The following is an 18642-nucleotide window of genomic DNA, read 5'->3' as shown; positions in this document are numbered from 1 at the left end:
CACACAGCATTCCGAGAAGCAAAAGTGAAGAAAAAAAAAAAACCAGATCAGCCCTGGCTTGTTGGGGACCTTGTGTGCCACCTGCGCATTTTTCATTAAACTTTTGCTCTGCACAGCACTTAAACGGCCGAGCTGGTGAAGCAAGGTGCCTCGGATCAGCAGACCCACCCATCTGTGTGACACCGGTGCTAGACTGAAGGAAGCAGACTGTCTTTGCAATGTTTCATGCAGCCAACAGCAAAATGCCATCAGATTGGACGTATCCTCATGTCAAGCTGTGTAAAACTGAAGAAAATATAAAGTATAATATGTTACGGTTGAAATGTAGAGCTGGTCTTGAGTTTGCCCATTTTTGAATGTGATTTTTTTTTTTTTTTTTTTTTGGGCTTGATATTTTTATTTGGCTGGTTGTCCATTTTTATTATGCGTTTTCACTTAAAGCTTTCTTTCAGAATTTGTTCTTTGCTTTTAATTTAAAATAACGAATACCTTGAATATTGTTGCCTTTCCTTAACTAATCTGTCGGTTTACCAACTGGAAACAACTTCTCTTAATCAGACACGAGCATCTAAAGCTGTTTATGTTTCCGCTTCCCTAAAAGTGGATTGTAAGCATCATTAGCATTCCTCATTCCAAACAGTGGACACAGAAATGCTAACAGCTTGTAGAAATGATCGTTGCACCCTGTGCACAATATGATCTGGTAAGGGGGAAAGGCAAACATGTTAAGATTTTCCTATCACACTCCTTTTATTTTATTTTTTTTGTCACTAAGTCCATTGAAGTAAATAAAGTGTAGAAGAATCAGAGGGATGGAAAATCTGTAGCTGTAGCTCAGGAAAGCCAATGGAACCTATATATCCAGGGACAAAGTGCAATGGTGTTCCTTTCATTGATTTTTTTTTTTTTTTTTTTTCTTCTTTCTATTTTGTCTTTTTTTTTCTGAATGTGTTTGTGCACCAGTATACTGTTTTGTCTGTTTTTATGCTTGTGTATGTGCAACATGCGACTGTGCTGGTGTTTGAATATTTAAGTGTCTAGTGTGTGTGTGTGTGTGTGTGTGTGTGTGTCTGTGTGCATGGCAGCATGTGTGCCTTTTTTAACCTCAAAGCTTTTGTGTTCACACCTTGTGTAGATGCTTCAGCGTCGGAGTTTATAGGCTTTCACCGGATTGACCATGACGTTTGTTACATCCAGAGGCGTAAACTCGATTTGCATTTAAACCAGTTAGTCTGTTTAGACACACACCCCTGCAGCTACACACACACACACACACACACACACACACACACACACACACACACACACACACACACACACACACACACACACACACACACACACACACACACACACACACACACACACACACATCCCTACCCACCCATGCAGCTTCTGTCTCAAAACATGTAACAGAGCAGGCAACTGGCTTGATTCAACAATACTACATTTTCTTTGGTCTTTATTTGATTGCAGAAGCTGTCACAAAACAAGCCTTCCTCTTTATTGCCACAATCAGAAACAGACTTGTGTGGGTCATGAATGGTTACAGCTTGATCCCCTTAGAACACAGAGATTACATCTTAAGTCTCCTTGATATTGAAACTTCACCTTTAAACTCCAACAGGTTTAGTCAGGTTGCATTTTTGTCACTTTACATTTAGGTTTCTGTTTTTGGATGTGTAATACATCTTAAACAATGCAAAAATCAGCTGCTTGCTGCTTAATAGGTGGAAATCACTGTCTGTTTCTGGGACAGAAGTCAAATACAACCTATGCAAAACACCCGCATGGGACTTCCTAATTAATTCCTCATAATTCTCAGAGGTATGCTAATATGCTTCTTCTGATTTGGTCACAGCATGTCACCTGTAAGAATCATGCTGATTCAAGATTTCACATGTTCCCAACGAAGTCATGCTGCAGCATTGTGTGAATGACTGAATAAGGTTTCAGTATATAGATACAGTATAAAGAAATGGTGTTTATGTGTGTGTGTCAAAATGTGACATTAAATAAGATTTTCATTTTTCTTTTTCTTTTTTCCCGCTGTGCAATGATTCCCCCTGCTCTTGTTTTGTGAAATATTCAAACTGTGATTATATAATATATATTTGTAAATATGTCATTCTGTAAGATTACGATGAGATGTTTTTAAGAAATTCTGTTTCTGGATTCTGTTTGTATATATGGTGTTTCCAGGGAATAAAAGGAGATGAGTATCTTCTCTCAAATGTCCCGCAGTGTCTCATATCTCATGTTTGTTTTTTCGTCATAAAGATAACATTGACACTAACATCTGTTCTGGTTTCTGTTTTGCAGTTACAGTGGAATGAAGTATAATTGCACAAAGACAACCTCTCACACAGCGGCACACAGCTTTAGGTTCCACTTCAAAAGCAGCTGTGTCAGCAGTGCTGGAGGTCATGCACAACACTGCACCACTGTCAGTCAAACCAGCCAGACTTTCAGATGATTTCAAACCTTAACGCTATGGGAATACTCCCAAAATCCAAACAAAAACAAGTCAAGAGTAGGGCTGCTCGATTGTGGGAAAAAATATATAATCGCAATTATTTTGGTCAATATTGAAATCACAATAATTTAACACGATTACACGTTGACTTCTGGAAAGATGTTGCAATTATTGTACTTAAACAGTGGAAAAAGTCAAATAAATCAACAGTAAAAAAAAACACATCTGTGAACTTTGCCTTAATACTTTTCCTATTGAAACTTTATTTTTTCATTTGGAAGACAAAAGAGAAAATAAGAGTTTACTTGCAAAACGTAATGCGCTAAATAATTGTTTTTCTCGATTATTCTGCTTTTGTGATCATTGGGAGCTGAAATCATAATCGCAATTAAATTTCGATTAATTGCACAGCCCTAGTCAAGAGTGAACTTTCCTCCATTTTAGTGTCAATGAAATTATCATTCTTGTGCAAGTGACCTAGTTTGAATATACATTTAAAAGTAAATATGAAAGGTTCACATTAGGGCTGCAACTAATGGTTATTTTAATTGTCGATTAATCGGTTGTTTGATCTATAAAATGTTAGAAAATAGTGGAAAATGCCCATCGCAGTTTCATAGAGCCCAAGGTAAGGTGTTAAAATTGCTAGTTTTGTTTGACCAACAGTCCAAAGTCAATTTTAATGTCACATAAGGCCAAAAAAAGCTGCAAAAAGGGGAACTCCTGTGGAGTACTACTGCATGTTTGAAAAAAGTTGTAGGTAGCATTTTTTGGCTGCAGAGGGAGCTTTATGAAATCTAATAAATTTCCTCAAGTGATGTCACTTGAGGTGTGGAGTTAGAAAGAACAGATGTTACCAGACCTCTGTAGCCATTTCTCACCTCTGCTTAAAGGTGCGCTATGAGTTCCTGCATGACGTCACTTCTGTTGACGTTCCAAGGAAATACCAAAGAAAACAGAGCAAGCTCACCCCTCCCCACCATGTTTCCGTAACTGTCATGACTAACTGACTAAGGCCGGTTACACACTGGACGCGTCGCGCGAGCGTGTCAGCCGCATGGCGTCCGTTTATATTTCGGCTCCCATGTTAACAGGTTAGAGCTTACACACTGCCAGCGTGAGACGCGTGCCTGCTAGAAATAGAACCGACGCCTATTTTTCACGCAAGACGCGAGCGTGTTGGAAGCGTTTCCAGGCAAAATAGAATAGGAAAATATGTTTATATGTCATTTAGACACAAATACATATTAACAAATGACATGTTGATGTTTGAAAGCCTCTAGGTTTTGATATAAATGCAGATATATGAATGTAATTTTTTTATAAATCGATTTTCTAATATTGCACCTGTCAATACAGAAATATTCTGTAGCCTATTTTGCCGTCAATACTGCCGACGTCTTTGCTGTAATCAAATCAGTATATATTTATGTTTAACATGGTATTTAATGTTATCAATGGGAAACATCCATGTGTCCAGACAAGGCTAGCAGCAGCAGCGCTGCGTCAGACACGTTTCTGGTGTGTAAAGACAGACAAAATACACGCAGCTGACACGCCACGCTCACGCCACGCCTGCAGTGTGTAACCGGCCTTACTGTCACTAATCCCCACCCCCTCCCCCAACCATCTTGTCGGTGATTGGCTGGAATGTGGTTTGTTGTATTTTGGTGCACATTTATGACCCCTGTGTTGTCTCCCGAGACCGGGCTTTTTCACAGTGTATTCAGGGGGCAGGCAGCAGGAGAGATGCCTACGATTTGAGACAAAAATGAAATCACGCTGAAACCATGCAGGAACTCATAGTGCACCTTTAAGGCTAGCGGCTCGAGGTTACATTAGCTGAATGAAGTCGGTGGTCAAGTTGCATTGTGGCTAACATAGGCACCAGGGTTTGACATGAAGAAGAATGCATGGAAGAAAAACAAACAAAATCTCTGCTGCTTTGATTTTGACACATTTTTTAAAACTCTATCTTGAGTCTGACATTGTTGCAGGAGTGTGCAATGCTAAATTGGTGGATTACTCTTAATGTTTTTCATTTTTGCGTTCCAGCTCTTGTTCACATGGAGAATTTTGTGCAGTCACCTTATCTATTCTTTTGGATCAAAATCATAGTTTTGTTGAACAATATCCTTAGTCACTCTGTCCCAATATCCACTCATCAGAATTTAACATAATTTATGAGCTTACTCTTTCCCACGCATGCACATGTGCAGACATTACAAAACACCTACAGACCAACTGATAGCATCTGTCAGAAGATAATGCATCATTTAGCAGGAAAATAAGACATTTGATTCCTTGGACATTCTCTTCACGTATGGGTGAAATTTCCCATTTTTTCCGCAGGCAATGGAGCACACGGTAGGTTCAGATATCCAATTCAGGCCAATGGTTACTGACAGGCTATTTTTAGCCCGCTGATAAAGGATTCTCCTATCAGCTTAGATGACCACCCTTGAATTCATAAAGCATTGCTTGTGTCCTTTAGACGCAGCAGCAACCATGACAAGGTCCAGAGACAACGATAAGCCTGTGCTGTCCTGTTAATTTTTGTATTTGTTTACTATATTCCATCCCAACATAGACATGGCTACAGCTGCAGTATTAAGATAAAAACATTTGAATATGAATGGGTCTCTATAATGAGTGGTCCACTTATTGTCTTTTAACTTCAGTGTTTTGTAATTCTGTGTACAAAAATAGACCTTCTTAATTGTAAATATTCATATATCCATCTGGTCTATCGTTATATACCATCAGAACAATCAGCCCTCCTACGTGTGCAACGTCTCAGTAATGCTTTGATTGTATGCCACTCTCTTGCTGAAAAAAAAACAAAAAAAAAAGTGCTGTGCAAAAGGTTTTCAGCAGAGTACATTTTGTGAATGGATTTATGAATGAAATGTTTTTTGTTTCATGCTTAAACCAGAACACAAGTGTCTTCTTTATATTTATGCTGGAGGCAGACAAGAGTAAACAGGCTGGTGTTTAGTTTGTATTGCTCCGCAGTGGGGGACAGTAACTAAGTTCATTAATTCAACTGTACTTGTATTTTTAGTATTTCAATTTAATGATACTTTATACTTCTATTGCTCTACATTTCAGAAGGAAATATTGCTCTTTTTACTCGTTACTGCATGTATTTACTGGCTGCTCCTATGGTTAGTATTTAGATTAAGATACTACAAAAGATAACCTTTTTTCTTGTGACCCATTACAAAAAAACAGTGTGTTCCTCCCATCTATTTCCTTTTACAAAAAAAAAAACAGGATTAGAGAAAGGTCCCAAAAATGAATAAACATTTGTTTAACAGAACTTTTTTATTTCCTCTGATTAATTGTCACAACCTCTCAGATTTACTGTGTGAATTTTGGAGGGTGTCTGACCTAACTACAGACTTAACTGTATATACTGTATGGAAGTTAGAAATAACTTTGGACAGCTATGACACAGAAATGCTACTTATGCATTGATGCATCAGTAAAAATCTAATGTCATTTATAATAATATATCAGTCACATTCTTCTGCAGAATGAGATACTTTAAGTACATTTTGTATATTCTTCTTGAACAGCCAGTGTAAAGGTGCACTGGATCGACAGTGATGCACCATTGTTATGTTTTCCTGGAGTGACCCAGTGGCCTTTACTGAGAGGGGTAAACAACCCCAATGTCAGTTGGCAGTCTTGCAAAAGGGCACTTTTCCCCTTTTGGACTCAGCGTAGCCTCTCAGAGGACTTTGAACACTCTGTGAAGCCACTCATCATGTGTGTGCAAGTCCACCTCTTGAACCCCACTGTTATTGTGAAAGACCAGCCATGGCTGTTAAGATTATTCTTTAAAAGAAAGGGGGGTTTCAAAAGGTTGGGAGGGGGGGGGGGGGGTTGCAAAGAGACTAAACTGCAAACATCTGTATCTCAAAATGCTTGCATGTGTGATAATGGTAGAGTCAGACCATTGGAAGCATGAAAAGAAGATAACATAGAGACCAGACCCAGTGGATAGAAGTGGACCCCATAATAATGTTTGCAGTAATCAGTGCAGTCCCGCTGATGACTTAAAAGAATAGTTTGACATTTTGTAAAATATATATTTTTTTGCTTACTTTCTGAGAGTTAGATGAGAAGGTCAATATCACTCTCAAATCTTTCCATTCAATATGAGGCTGGAGCCAGCTTTAGATGTGCTGGTAAAGTAGTGGGTTTTGTTACCTTTGAACAAAGCTAGGCTTGCTGTTTCCCCCTGTTAACCGTTCCCTGGCAAATTTAACCGACAGATATGGGAGTGGTATCTTTTCATTTGACTCTCAAAAAGAAATGCTAAATTACACCATCTCTGTTGGCACACACATTGTCATCCTGTACACAAAATCTCCTGGGCCATTCGATCCTGAATCATCAGATTATTGAGGTACCAAGAAAGTCAGAGTAGGTTTTTGGAGCCACAGTGCATCAATGTTCTGACAGAGCCACATCATATCTGATTTGGAGTGAGAAACCAGTGGACCAATGAAAAAATGCTATTGCCTACTTTGCTGCCTCCTGATTGCGAATGTTTCCAAAAGGATGTAGTCAGGAGTGTTTAGTTGCGTAGTTCATATTTATTTAAGTGCAACACAATAATTATAATTTTTACATAAAATATCAACACAAAAGTTGAACGTGACTGACAACATTTGCCCCAATCTTTACGTGAGCCGTAGTCAAAGCAAGCCAAAGCATGGCAGATGGAGACCGCTGAGCGCCACGTTCACATGGGAATCCAAACAGATGGACACATGAAGCGTAGCACCTGCTTTTGGCACCACACCTGAACACTCGCAGCGTGATTTGGAGTGGAAAAAATCACAGGGGAATTCAATCTTACAGGGTTACAAGGCATTTATTAGCCAATGGAAGTTGAATTTTTTCAATGTTTGGCATCAGACGTGCGTGCCAGCAGAGTCTCCACAAGTTCATGCTTGTCATTTAGCTATATTGTACATTCATAAATATGACTTCAAATGTTGCTTCCCTTAAATGTCTCTCAAAATGTCAACTAAATCCAGCACTTTGGTGTAAATTGGTGGGCTTAACAGGCTAATGAAATATATTTTTCACATGTACTGTATATTTTATTATTATATATTTGATGTCGACAAACAAAAGACTTGAAATTCTTTAAAAGTGGCTAAGGTGTGCAAAAGGTGCATTTTTCTGCTCCGCTTGGGATCTGATAAGGTTGTAATACTTAGCAATCAACAGTAATTATCTCCAGGTGATGACATTTCTGGTGTTTCATAATTTCTTCCATTATTACTGTTTTGTATTTTTCCTAATTTCTGCCTTGAAAAAACCTCCCCTCCAACCACCTCCCGAAGAAAATAACAGTAGCCTATTTGCAGCGCATTTAAGAAAATCATGTTTCATAATCATGTTTCTGTTGGATTAGATGAATTACATCAAGCCCTTGGTTACCAAAAGGAGCTTATTGAGCGCTAGAAGTCTTCTTCAACTGACTTTGATTTTGTTGCTTTTTAAACAAAGTATTTGTACGGCAAATCATTATTTAAAGGTTTGTAAAATATGTTATAAAGCAAATGTGTCTAAGCATAATATCACAGTAGCACAAATGGAAAGAATAAGATTACTGATTCACAAAGAAGTCTCATGGTCTAAATGTTTTTGATTCTCGCTGATGATAATTATGTTTGTGTCGGTCTTTAATCAAATACAGAAGGCAGTAGGCGGTGGTTGGCGGAGACAATATTCATAATCTGGATGAGAGGAGGTTCAGTCCATGTAATAACTGAATGAAACCTCACACCTGCTGCCTGAGAAGATCTGAAAGAGCTCCAGACCCTCCTTTAAAGTCTCATTGCAGTTTGGATATGGTGAATTGGGGGGTCATGGAAAAATGTCTGACTTCATTCTGCTGTGAAACCATGTTGAAATTAGATTATGGGTGCATTAACATCTGCGAATATGGAAATTTCATAGGGAATGATTGCACCTCAAGTTGCACCTGGTCTTATAAAATGTCCCCATCTTTCACTGACTATATTTAACAAAGTTTGAACAGGAGCAAATACAATAAAATTGAAGGTAACTGTTTCACATTTTGAGAAAAAGTACTTTGTCTTGCCGAGAGTTAGATGTGAAGATTGATACCACTCTCACATTTGTGCAATCATAAAGCTGGAGCCAGCAGCCAGTTAGCTTAGCATTGGTAAACAGCTAGCCTGGCTCTGTTCAAAGGTAACAACATCTGCCCATAATAATTAGTCTCTCCTCCTTCACTACCATAGGCCTACATTTTTTTTCCGAGGTCCAGCGGAAGGGGAGTAACTTCCGTAGTCTTCGCTGGTGTTGCCTGGCAACTCCTGCAAGCCAAGAAATAGTCTGTTTTTTAGGGGTTTTTTAGGCTTTAGAGGTGCTGAAGATTTTGTTGCTACGAGACAGAAGCCAGGCTAGCTGTTTTCCACCGGTTCCAGTCTTAATGTTAAGCTACTATAAGCTAACCGGTTGCTGGCTGTGGCTCCATTTTTACTGTACAGAACAGAAAGTGGTATTAATAGATATATAACAATTGGCCTTGGCCTATAACAGTTAAAGCTATAGTGCGTAGTTTCTGTCTCCCCCATGAGAAATTCTAAGTAATGACAATAACACTGTTGGTGTGTCCACATGATACAAGCCTTACGTGATCGTACCCCCAGACCTCCCCCACGCAGTTGCTAGTAGCCACCATAGACTCTTAATATGTACAATCTATGGTAGCCACAGAAGACACGGAGGAATAAAAAAACATGATGGACTCTTCAGAAGAGGTAATAATCTTTACTGCAGTTTCAGCGTGGGAAAGTCACCGGACGACACAATCTTCTGAACACAGCCATAATTGAGAAATACAGAGAGAGTTGTGTGGAGCTGATAGCCTTAATTAGCTTTGTAGCTCATTTTGCAATGGCTTAAATGTAACGGACGTTCATAAATATCAAAACGTTATGCACTAAAGCTTTAAAGGAAACTAAACTTGATTGTCAATCACTCCAGTGAAACACACCAAAAGTACTGACCAGTCATATTTTTGAATGTAAACTCTGTGTTCACCAACAGTAACCTCAGTTACTGCAGAGGTTACAGGGATATCAGTTAATCTACTTTGACTTAGAGCAGCCAAAATATCCACTGATACACATGCAATTTGGAACAATTATTCTTAAAGCTGCTGATTAGCTCCTCCATCTGTGAGCCCAATGCTAATCTGCCTAAATCCCCAACTGCCTGCCAAACAAACAATGCTTAATAATGAAGTAGGTCTTTGCCAGGAGGCCATCAATGGTGCTGGCTGCACTGCTGTTTTCTTTCTTTCTAAAAGCTGGGTCTCATTCAGACATTAGTCCAACCAATCATATCTAAACAATGTTCATTAGCCAAAACAGCTGAGCTCAGTTCCATTCGGATTTTCTGATCTAATTGAAATGTACGACTCAGCCCTTCAGGGAGAGCAACATTAGCAGGACACATCATGCTAATATGTTATAAAGATGTCCAGCTAAAGGGCTAATTAATATTCCCCAGAAATAAATGGAAATATCTCTCCTCAGAGTCACTTCATAACACCAGCTGTCATGTTTACTAAAACATCTTCTATAGGCGTTCAGAGTGAGGCCTATGGAAAGTGTAAACAATCAAACAGCAAGAGGCTCCTGCATGAGACTGTATGCAGCAGAGAGTATGCAAAATCTGTTGGGCCTATATGGCAAATATTGATAATGATAAACAAGAAGCTACATGATATGTTTAGAATTTTAAGACTTTTGATACATGTTCCAGTGAAACGTATTGTATTGTTTAATCTGTGAAAACAATTATTTTATGTTTTTTTGTGCACTTTCCAAACTGACAAAATAACCCTAATGACATCACTATGACATCACCAGGGTTAATCTTTCATTGTCTTGGGTTTTCAGACAGGAGGCAGGGAGGGTCTAATGGAAGACGTTATCAAGATGCATTATGGGAAATGTGGGGGGGAGACAGTTTTGGGCTTTAGCGGAAAGTGGGGGAGGAACTGAGTTGTCGATGTTAAAAATTTTTGGCTAAGTCTTGGATCTTCTCAATCCTACCTATGGCACCTTTAATCAAAATTTGAATGTGAAATATAGTAACAATGCTTTAACATTTCAATTGATAGAAATAATTATTTTTCTGAAACTGATTCATCAAACCAACCATAATGCAGTTGTTTCAGTGTTTGATTTGTACTCTGTGCTCTGTCTGAATGAACCTTCATCAGGGCAGCTGAGAATAAAGTAGGTTAAACATATAAACACTTTATACAAAACCATATTAATCCACTGTGCATGAATGTGTACAAAATCCAGTTTAAAAATCTAATAGAGGCCAATCAGGTTCCAGGTGATCTTAGCAGTCTGAACCAATAAGAAAATGAAAATCCAAATAAAGCTCAAACAGTAGTTATCAACGAAACGTCCTTTTATTTCATAGGAGTCAACACACCACCTTACAATTGCAGGTAAATCTTAAATGAGAAAAAAACAAAAAGAGAGGCTCAAATTCCTCACTTCAAACACCACACTATGTACAAATGGCGTGGGAGTCAGCCCCACATAGGCTATATGTAAAAGACAGTGCGGAATAAATACATATTTACATAAATGTTTAATATAAACAAATACCTGTCTGCATTGCACTTGCCGATAGCTGTGAGGTAAAAACACATTGTGAGCACGACATTTATACAGTACAGTCACTCCGACCAATGCTTTTAAATAACGAGTTTATTACAGTGCGCCTGAGCAGTTTATCATTTTTATCATTGTCATTTTAAGAATACATTGTGACCCATCACGATCCTGGGGTTAACTTAAAGATACCCACTCCTATAGATGATCATCCTCAATAAAACACTGAACTGCTGATCCAATATAATAAGAAATAAACAAAAACATCAGGAATAAACAACAGGTGCGTATGCTCTCAATGAATCCTGTTTTATGGCAAAATGCAGCACCCATTATAATCCATCAGATCCGGGGCAGCCTCTAACCCCCATATAGGCTGAGTCCTTTGCAGCGGCTCGGGTTCGAATCCGACCTGCTGCCCTTTGCTGCGTGTCATCACCTATCTCTCTCCCCCTTTCATGTCTATCCACTGTCACTATCTGATAAAGGGAAAAGCCCCGAAAAATAATCTTAAAAATAATAATTCATCAGATCCACCTATCTTTATTTTAGGGGTGATATTATTTAGCAAATTGGATCATCTCTTTGTCATTAAACTGTCCTATCGCGCATCTTGGAAAGAACATTGGTCCTGATGCCTCTTTCAAAAACTATGGCGTTCAAATACAATTCTGGTGATTTCGTCTGATGTTTTACTTCTCATACAAAACAGACCCATTATAAGGTGCAGTTCTTGCGCATACCTTTCCCAAAAGGAAAACCACGCTCAAGGAGTCAACGCCCGCTTTTGTCACCATCCTATCCCAGGTAGTTCGTTGTAATCCACCTCAACAAAAGTTTATTTTTTTCCTTCACAGCTGTGATTCAGAGTGCGACAGCTTTGTGGTCCCCGCCAAGCTGCTGTCACTGTTGTCCAAACCGGCGCAATCCGACCACAGCCCCAATGTGCCGGGCTCCAGAGCAGTAACGAATCCACCGGAGCACCGGGACAGGTCGCAGGAGCTGATGTGCAGCCTGCGGTCGGCTTGCCTCGGGCAGCACAGCAGCCTCTTGAAAGCCTTCCTGAAGTCCGGGCTCCGGCAGTAAATTATGGGGTTAAACGCGGAGTTCACATACCCCAGCCAGTTTAGGAACACGAAAAGCTCCTTGTCCACCACCTCTGCGCAAAACACACGCACCACGTTGACTATGAAGAAGGGCAGCCAGCACAGGGTGAACGTCCCCATGATGATGCCCAGCGTTTTGAGCGCCTTCTGCTCCCTGAGTGCCAGGATTTTAGACGGCCTCTTCTTGCATTTGGAGGTCAGTCCGGTTAAAGTGTTGTGAAACCTGCCCTCACACTTGTCGATCTTCCTCAGCTGCTTCTTCGCCTCTCTATAAACGCGGGCGTAAACAAATATCATGACCAGTAGAGGAATGTAAAAAGATATGATGGATGAGGAGATGGCATATGCCCTGTTGGTGACAAAGTCGCAACATTCAGGGTCCTCGTAGCAGGCTGTGTCCACACTGTCACGGGACCAGTGCATCAGGATGGGGAGGAAGGAGACCAGCGCAGAGATAGCCCAGACTGCGCACACCACCGTTTTGGCCCGAGCTTTGGTTAACAAGCTTTGGTAGCGGAAAGGGGAGGTGATGGCCACGTACCTGTCTATGGCGATAACGCACAGGGTCTCGATGCTGGCGGTGACGCACAGGACATCCACGGAGATCCAAAACTCGCAGAAAAAGGAGCCGTACTGCCACGAGCCACGCACCTCGAGCGCGGCGCCAAACGGCACCACCAGCAGCCCCATGATGAGGTCCGCGCTCGCCAGCGACACAATAAACACATTGGTGAGCGTCTGCAGCCTCTGCGTTTTGGCTATGGCCAAAATGACCAGGATATTCCCGAACACAATAGACAGGACGATCAAACCCATCACCAGGCTCATCCCCGCCATCCACTGCTCGGACGCGGCTGTGGCGGAGCCAGGTGCGTCCGACGCCTCGCTCCCCGAGCCATTCAGCAAATTCACCGGCGAAGACGCGCCACCGTCCCCCATGACGGGCTGCTGCGCTGTGTGCGGGACCAGGTCGAGTTCATCAAGGCAGTGCAAGGCAGCCTTTCCAGTGTGTCGCGGTCGCACGAGCCACAGCTCTACTCCCGTCGCGCGCCAACTCCATCTGGAGTTCTTCCTCTCTAGCCCTCAGCTTGCGCGAGCTGATGCACCGGCCGGGCACATCCAGGCGGTGACATCACTGCTCCTCAGGACCAATCAACGTAGCTCAGACAAATTGTCCCAACAATGAAGTTGAGGCAGCAAAACAACACCTTAACCTAAAAAGATGAGACATTCGGTCTCATTTTCGTATCATGGATAAATAGACAACACTTCCATTCAAGAAGAAGAGGATATTTTTGGCAAGCCGCTTTCTAACCACATCCTAACTGTCTGTGACTGTTATCTGTCAACAATCTACCAGTCTTTGGGAACATGAGAAGCCAACCATGGAGATCCAAAATCCACAATGACATGAACCACAGGGATTTTCCTCTTTCATCACTTGCCATCACAAACACGTTTGTTTTTCCACTTGTCCATTTTATATTTTTATCACAAAGATACATTCCACAGCTATGAGGTCAGACAGACCCACACAAATCTGCTCTTTGCTTCACAGCAGCTGTATTACATTAAATGTATTAATCGTAAAAGTCATAAGTTAAGACAGCTAGGGTTTGACCAACAGCCAAACTATTGATGCATCCAGGTCATTAAAATCCATGTCAAACATACATTTACCTATAAGATAAGAGTTAAGAGTTAAAGGTTTCTTTGTTTTCATCCAGATGTCAACAAACTGAACAAACAGGCAGAGGAACACCAAGAGTGCACTGACTGACAGACAGCCTTATACACAGTTGATACACAATACAAGAAGACGTGAAAGAAATGTTGTTATACATTCAAGCAAAACTGTAAAAGAAGGTCTTGAGAAGTGATTGAAAAGATGACACAGTACTGATTCTGCCAAATTGAGCTCCTCAGAAAACAGCACAACATATAATCATTACAGTTACTTTCGTTTATTTGTTCACGCAGGAAGGAAATTGTTTTGAAATGACAGCAGCCTCTATGTGCATGTACACTGTGAGTGTCAGACAGCCTTTCTGAGTCTACAGCTGAAAGACAAGACTTTTAAAAAATGAGCACAAGGACAGACATCTTGATGATCAGACAGTGAAGTGAAAGCATTTGCACCGGCCCTGTGACAAACAGACTGCACACAAAAACGGGTGACGTCGCGCTCTTTGTTTTTTTGCCTGCTCATGAAGCTAACAACTCCGCGCCAGAGGCTGTGACACAGCTTGACCCCAACATAACAAAGCCTCTCTCAGAGCGTCAGCTCTATACCTGAGGCACTCACAGCCACCTATGTTGGGAGCAGGGCTTTCTTACTGGGATATGATGAGGCTGAAATAATAAGGCCTCTTATTAGCTTTATTTCCCTTATGAAAAGTAGAAATCTGTGTTCTAGAGTTGAGTACCACTTTCTATTAAGGCACCCATTTTAACACTTACTTTGTCACTTTATGAAAGTGTCCAAATTAAAAAAAGGTCTACAGCAGAAATAATACAAAACGTAGCAACAACCCCAAAAGAACAATGTTTTATGTAAGCAAGAATATTCAATATCTTAAATGTACACAAATCATTTAGTAAAGCTTTATTGATCAGTCATCAGTAAGACCAGCTTTTGGGTTGCAAGGTTGTGAAAACTCCCTTTGATTGATTGGACCAAAGGACCCATCACTTCGTCAAAAAGAGCTGCAGAAGATTTACTTACCAACATTGATAACTGTCCTATTATCAAATGGAAAGGGTAAACATCAGCAAAAGGGATTTTCACAACTTAAAAACCCCGAATTTGTTCTTATTAATGGCCTACAACTGGTAAAGCATTGAAAAATGATTAATTTTCCATTTATTCACTTAATAAAACTAATCGTTACAACTTATAAACACTTCATAAAGGTCTTATTAGAAAGTGTGGCACAGAGTTGGTTCACCTAAATTATAAAAAACACTGAAGTCATGTCTTCTAATTACTTTTTTGGGAGTTTGGGACATTGCAATATATAGGCTATAAACTAACACATGGTGGGTGTAATAGGCTCACTATATATTTAAATTTGACTACTTTTAGGCCAACAAAAACACAATTTTCCTACACACTGGTCTACTAGGTGTGTATTACTGGAGACAAAACTTAGGCCAACAAAAATAGGATTAAAATAATAAACAAAAAAAATTCAGTATTTCCCTAAAACAATGTATTCCTTGTAGTGAAGGAAATTCAATATACAGACTTTATTTTTGGTTCGGAGGGTCGCCTTGGGAGGATTTGGTCTCGTGACCTCAGTATTTCTATTGCCCTGCTTATGTCTACTGGTGCATTCACAGGATTTCTTGGGTAGAAAGTAGTTCCAATGAAAACTGTTCACTGTGAGGTATGTGGATTAGCCAGAGTAACAAGGACAGAAAATAAAACCCAAACTATCTGCATGTACAGATGCCACTAGAGGTGAAGCAGAACTGTTTCTATAAAAGATGTTAATGCAGAAACATTGCCTTCAAACCCTTGAAGCAATTTCTCTACTTTGCTGGTGTAGTGAAGTACCTTAGAGGCTACATGTATAGCATGTCTATCTGAATACTTTCATATTTTTGTGCAACTGCTCCCTCACTTTAACAAATATAAGCTGAGCAAAGTGCTCTCGACTCATTGAGCAGCAGTTACCTCCCACATATGTTCATGCAAGTTTAGCCGGAATAAAGTAGAACAGGTTAAACTTGACTTAGCGGCTTGACCTCTGGTGTCAACACCAGCGTCGAGCCAAAGATCAAAGTTGATTTCATTATCTGAAGTGATGCCTTTCTGTTGATCTGTTCTGATTCTGTTGAAGCTTAAAGTGATGGTTCGGAGTAATTCACCCTAGGGTCCTTTGCACCATGACCTCGAGCCAAACACCCCCCCAGAAGCTTTTTTCACCTGGGTCGAACATTGGGAGAGTTAGCTAGAGTAGCGTTATCAGCTGAATAGCTTAGCGCAGGGGCTAACGGACCCACTTTTGTATCTCGTAAGTTACCCCACTAATAATGCCCGAAATGATACCAAATGTCTACACTAGTACAAATAGGTTATGCTCTCATAAAACGATGGATTGGAAAGTTTGTAAGTACACCAGAAGTTTATGTAAATAACACTTGCCTGCTGGCTTCTGCTCTCTGCTGTTGTTGTTGCTGCTCTAAGACGAGTGCTTAGGGCCGTCTACAAATTACAACACCGAAAAGAGATGCAACAAAAATATTTTTTAATTTAACTTTTTTTTTTAAGTAAGTGCTGTAGTATAACTAGTGGGAGACAAGTAATAATTGAGGTAAGTTTGGAGACATTTCCTTATTTAATCATTAAATTAATAAATATTTTTGTTGTATCTCTTTTCGGTGTAGTAATTTGTAGACGGCCCTAAGCACTCATCTAACTGCAGGTAGCAGCAGCAGCAGCAACAGCAACAGAGAGCTGAAGAGAGCAGGCAAGTGTTCATTAACTTCTGGTGTACTTACAAACTTTCCAATCCATCGTTTTATGAGAGCATAACCTATTTGTACTACTTGTAGACGTTTGGTATCATTTTGGGCATTATTAGTGGGGTAACTTACAAGATACAAACGTGGGTCCATTAGCCCCTGCGCTAAGCTATTCAGCTGATAACGCTACTCTAGCTAACTCTCCCAATGTTCGACCCAGGTGAAAAAAGCTTCTGGGGGGGTGTTTGGCTCGAGGTCATGGTGCAAAGGACCCTAGGGTGAATTACTCCGAACCATCACTTTAAGCTTCTGAGCAGAGGTGAGAAGCAGAGGCAGACAAACTGGTATGTGTTCAGGTGAACATTTTCAGCAGCTCTATTCATCGTAAAAACCTCTTCTTCCTGCTGTTTGCAGTCCTCCTGCCCTGTCACACAAGCTGGAAATATGCTACTAATATTTTATCTCTAACACAGATATGATCTTAATGGAGCCCACTCAGCCACAGTGAAGAGTGAATACATTTTTCTGTAATTAAAACCACGTAAAAACTGTGATTTTCCACTTCACTAAACCTCCATATGGTTTTTACTTTTAAAGAAACAGCCAGCCGACGAGCAATTAATTGCAGATAGGTCAGTAACAATTAACCAGTGTCAGCTTCATGCATCATATGAGTGTCATAAGAGGCACAGGAGTTACAAGCTCTTTAAAAAAAGCTTTTAAAAAGCCTTTTTTTGGCCGTTAAAAGCAGCTGTGGGCCATTGTAGGCTCTTATCTGATCAATACAGAATCCGCATGGCTCACTTGAGGGATGTGCTTCCTTTAAAAATAATATTAATTTGTTATATCACATGTTAGCATGCTCCTTGGTGATGTTTTCTAGTGTGGCACATGTTAATTGAGACTGTGTCCATGTGTGTGAGTGGCCTCTGGCAGCGAAGGCAGCAGCCAGAGGCACACAGGGTTAATGATGCTGCCAGAACGACGGCGAGGGAAGCAGCTGAGAGGGGATGGAGGGATAAGAGAGCGGGCAAAGATACAAAAGGAGGGAGAGAGGAGGAGGAGGAGGTGGTGGAGGGGGAGCTGATAATAGCTCCTCTTCAGTTTCTCTCTCTTTATTATGACTTTTTATGTATTTATCTCATCCGCTGCCACATTCATCCTCTCGTAGTTTTTCACATGTTTAAAGACAGATTAGTAATTTATCCACAGGATCTGTTCAGAATCCTTCCAGATGCAGTTAAACTCAACTTCTCTGGATTCACACACTGGGCTCTTTACAACTTTAATGATGAGTTTGAGATACTGTACGTTGTGTCATAATTTATGCCCTTTCTGATAAGAAATGTAAGTCTTTGATGTTCTATAGTAATTTGGTTGACAATGGCTGATCCTGTTATTTGACCTCAATGTGTCTCATGACATTATGTAACCCAATTTGTTTTGCTTTGTATTTATTGTTGTATGTAGGCACTGAGAAATATCTGTTGTTTTTCTGAAGTCGTACAGTATGTCATGGTTATGTGTACGTAAAAAGGTTATGAAACATATGCACATGGTCACACATTATGTATACATATTATTATAATATTTATAATGAGGATATTTTTAATGAATCCCATGAAAAGACAAAACAACCCCAATGAATTGATCCTACCATCGTCCGTGAAGCCTGAGCCTGACAAACAGTGCTGCCACTGTAATTTTGAGTCAATCATACACTGGCCCTGCTGCCCACTAGCACTTAAAATAATCACCACCAAGTGCACTATTTCCTCCTGTTTGACTCAGTTTTGGTAAACACAGTGCCCAGCTGTTTTGGGAAATTATTCAGCCTTTTTAAACAAATGAAACATACATTTGTGACTTGTTTTTAAAAATTTACATCTTCAGT

General features: G+C 40.3%; 1 protein-coding gene across 1 annotated transcript; it reads right to left on the bottom strand.

Annotated features, from left to right (window-relative positions):
- Nucleotides 1-10945: 10945 nt before the first annotated feature.
- On the bottom strand, nt 10946-13507 carry adrb1 (adrenoceptor beta 1). Its single transcript, XM_039788028.1, has one exon. The coding sequence runs from the start codon at nt 13215-13217 to the stop codon at nt 12024-12026; it is 1194 nt and encodes a 397-aa protein (XP_039643962.1). The 5' UTR covers nt 13218-13507; the 3' UTR covers nt 10946-12023.
- Between the last annotated feature and the right edge of the window lie 5135 nt (nt 13508-18642).

This window comes from Perca fluviatilis, chromosome 21, assembly GCF_010015445.1.
Source record: "Perca fluviatilis chromosome 21, GENO_Pfluv_1.0, whole genome shotgun sequence".
In the NCBI taxonomy this organism is placed as follows: domain Eukaryota; kingdom Metazoa; phylum Chordata; class Actinopteri; order Perciformes; family Percidae; genus Perca; species Perca fluviatilis.
The sequence above is the reverse complement of the archived record's forward strand: the minus strand, read 5'-3'. Positions and strand labels throughout refer to the sequence as shown.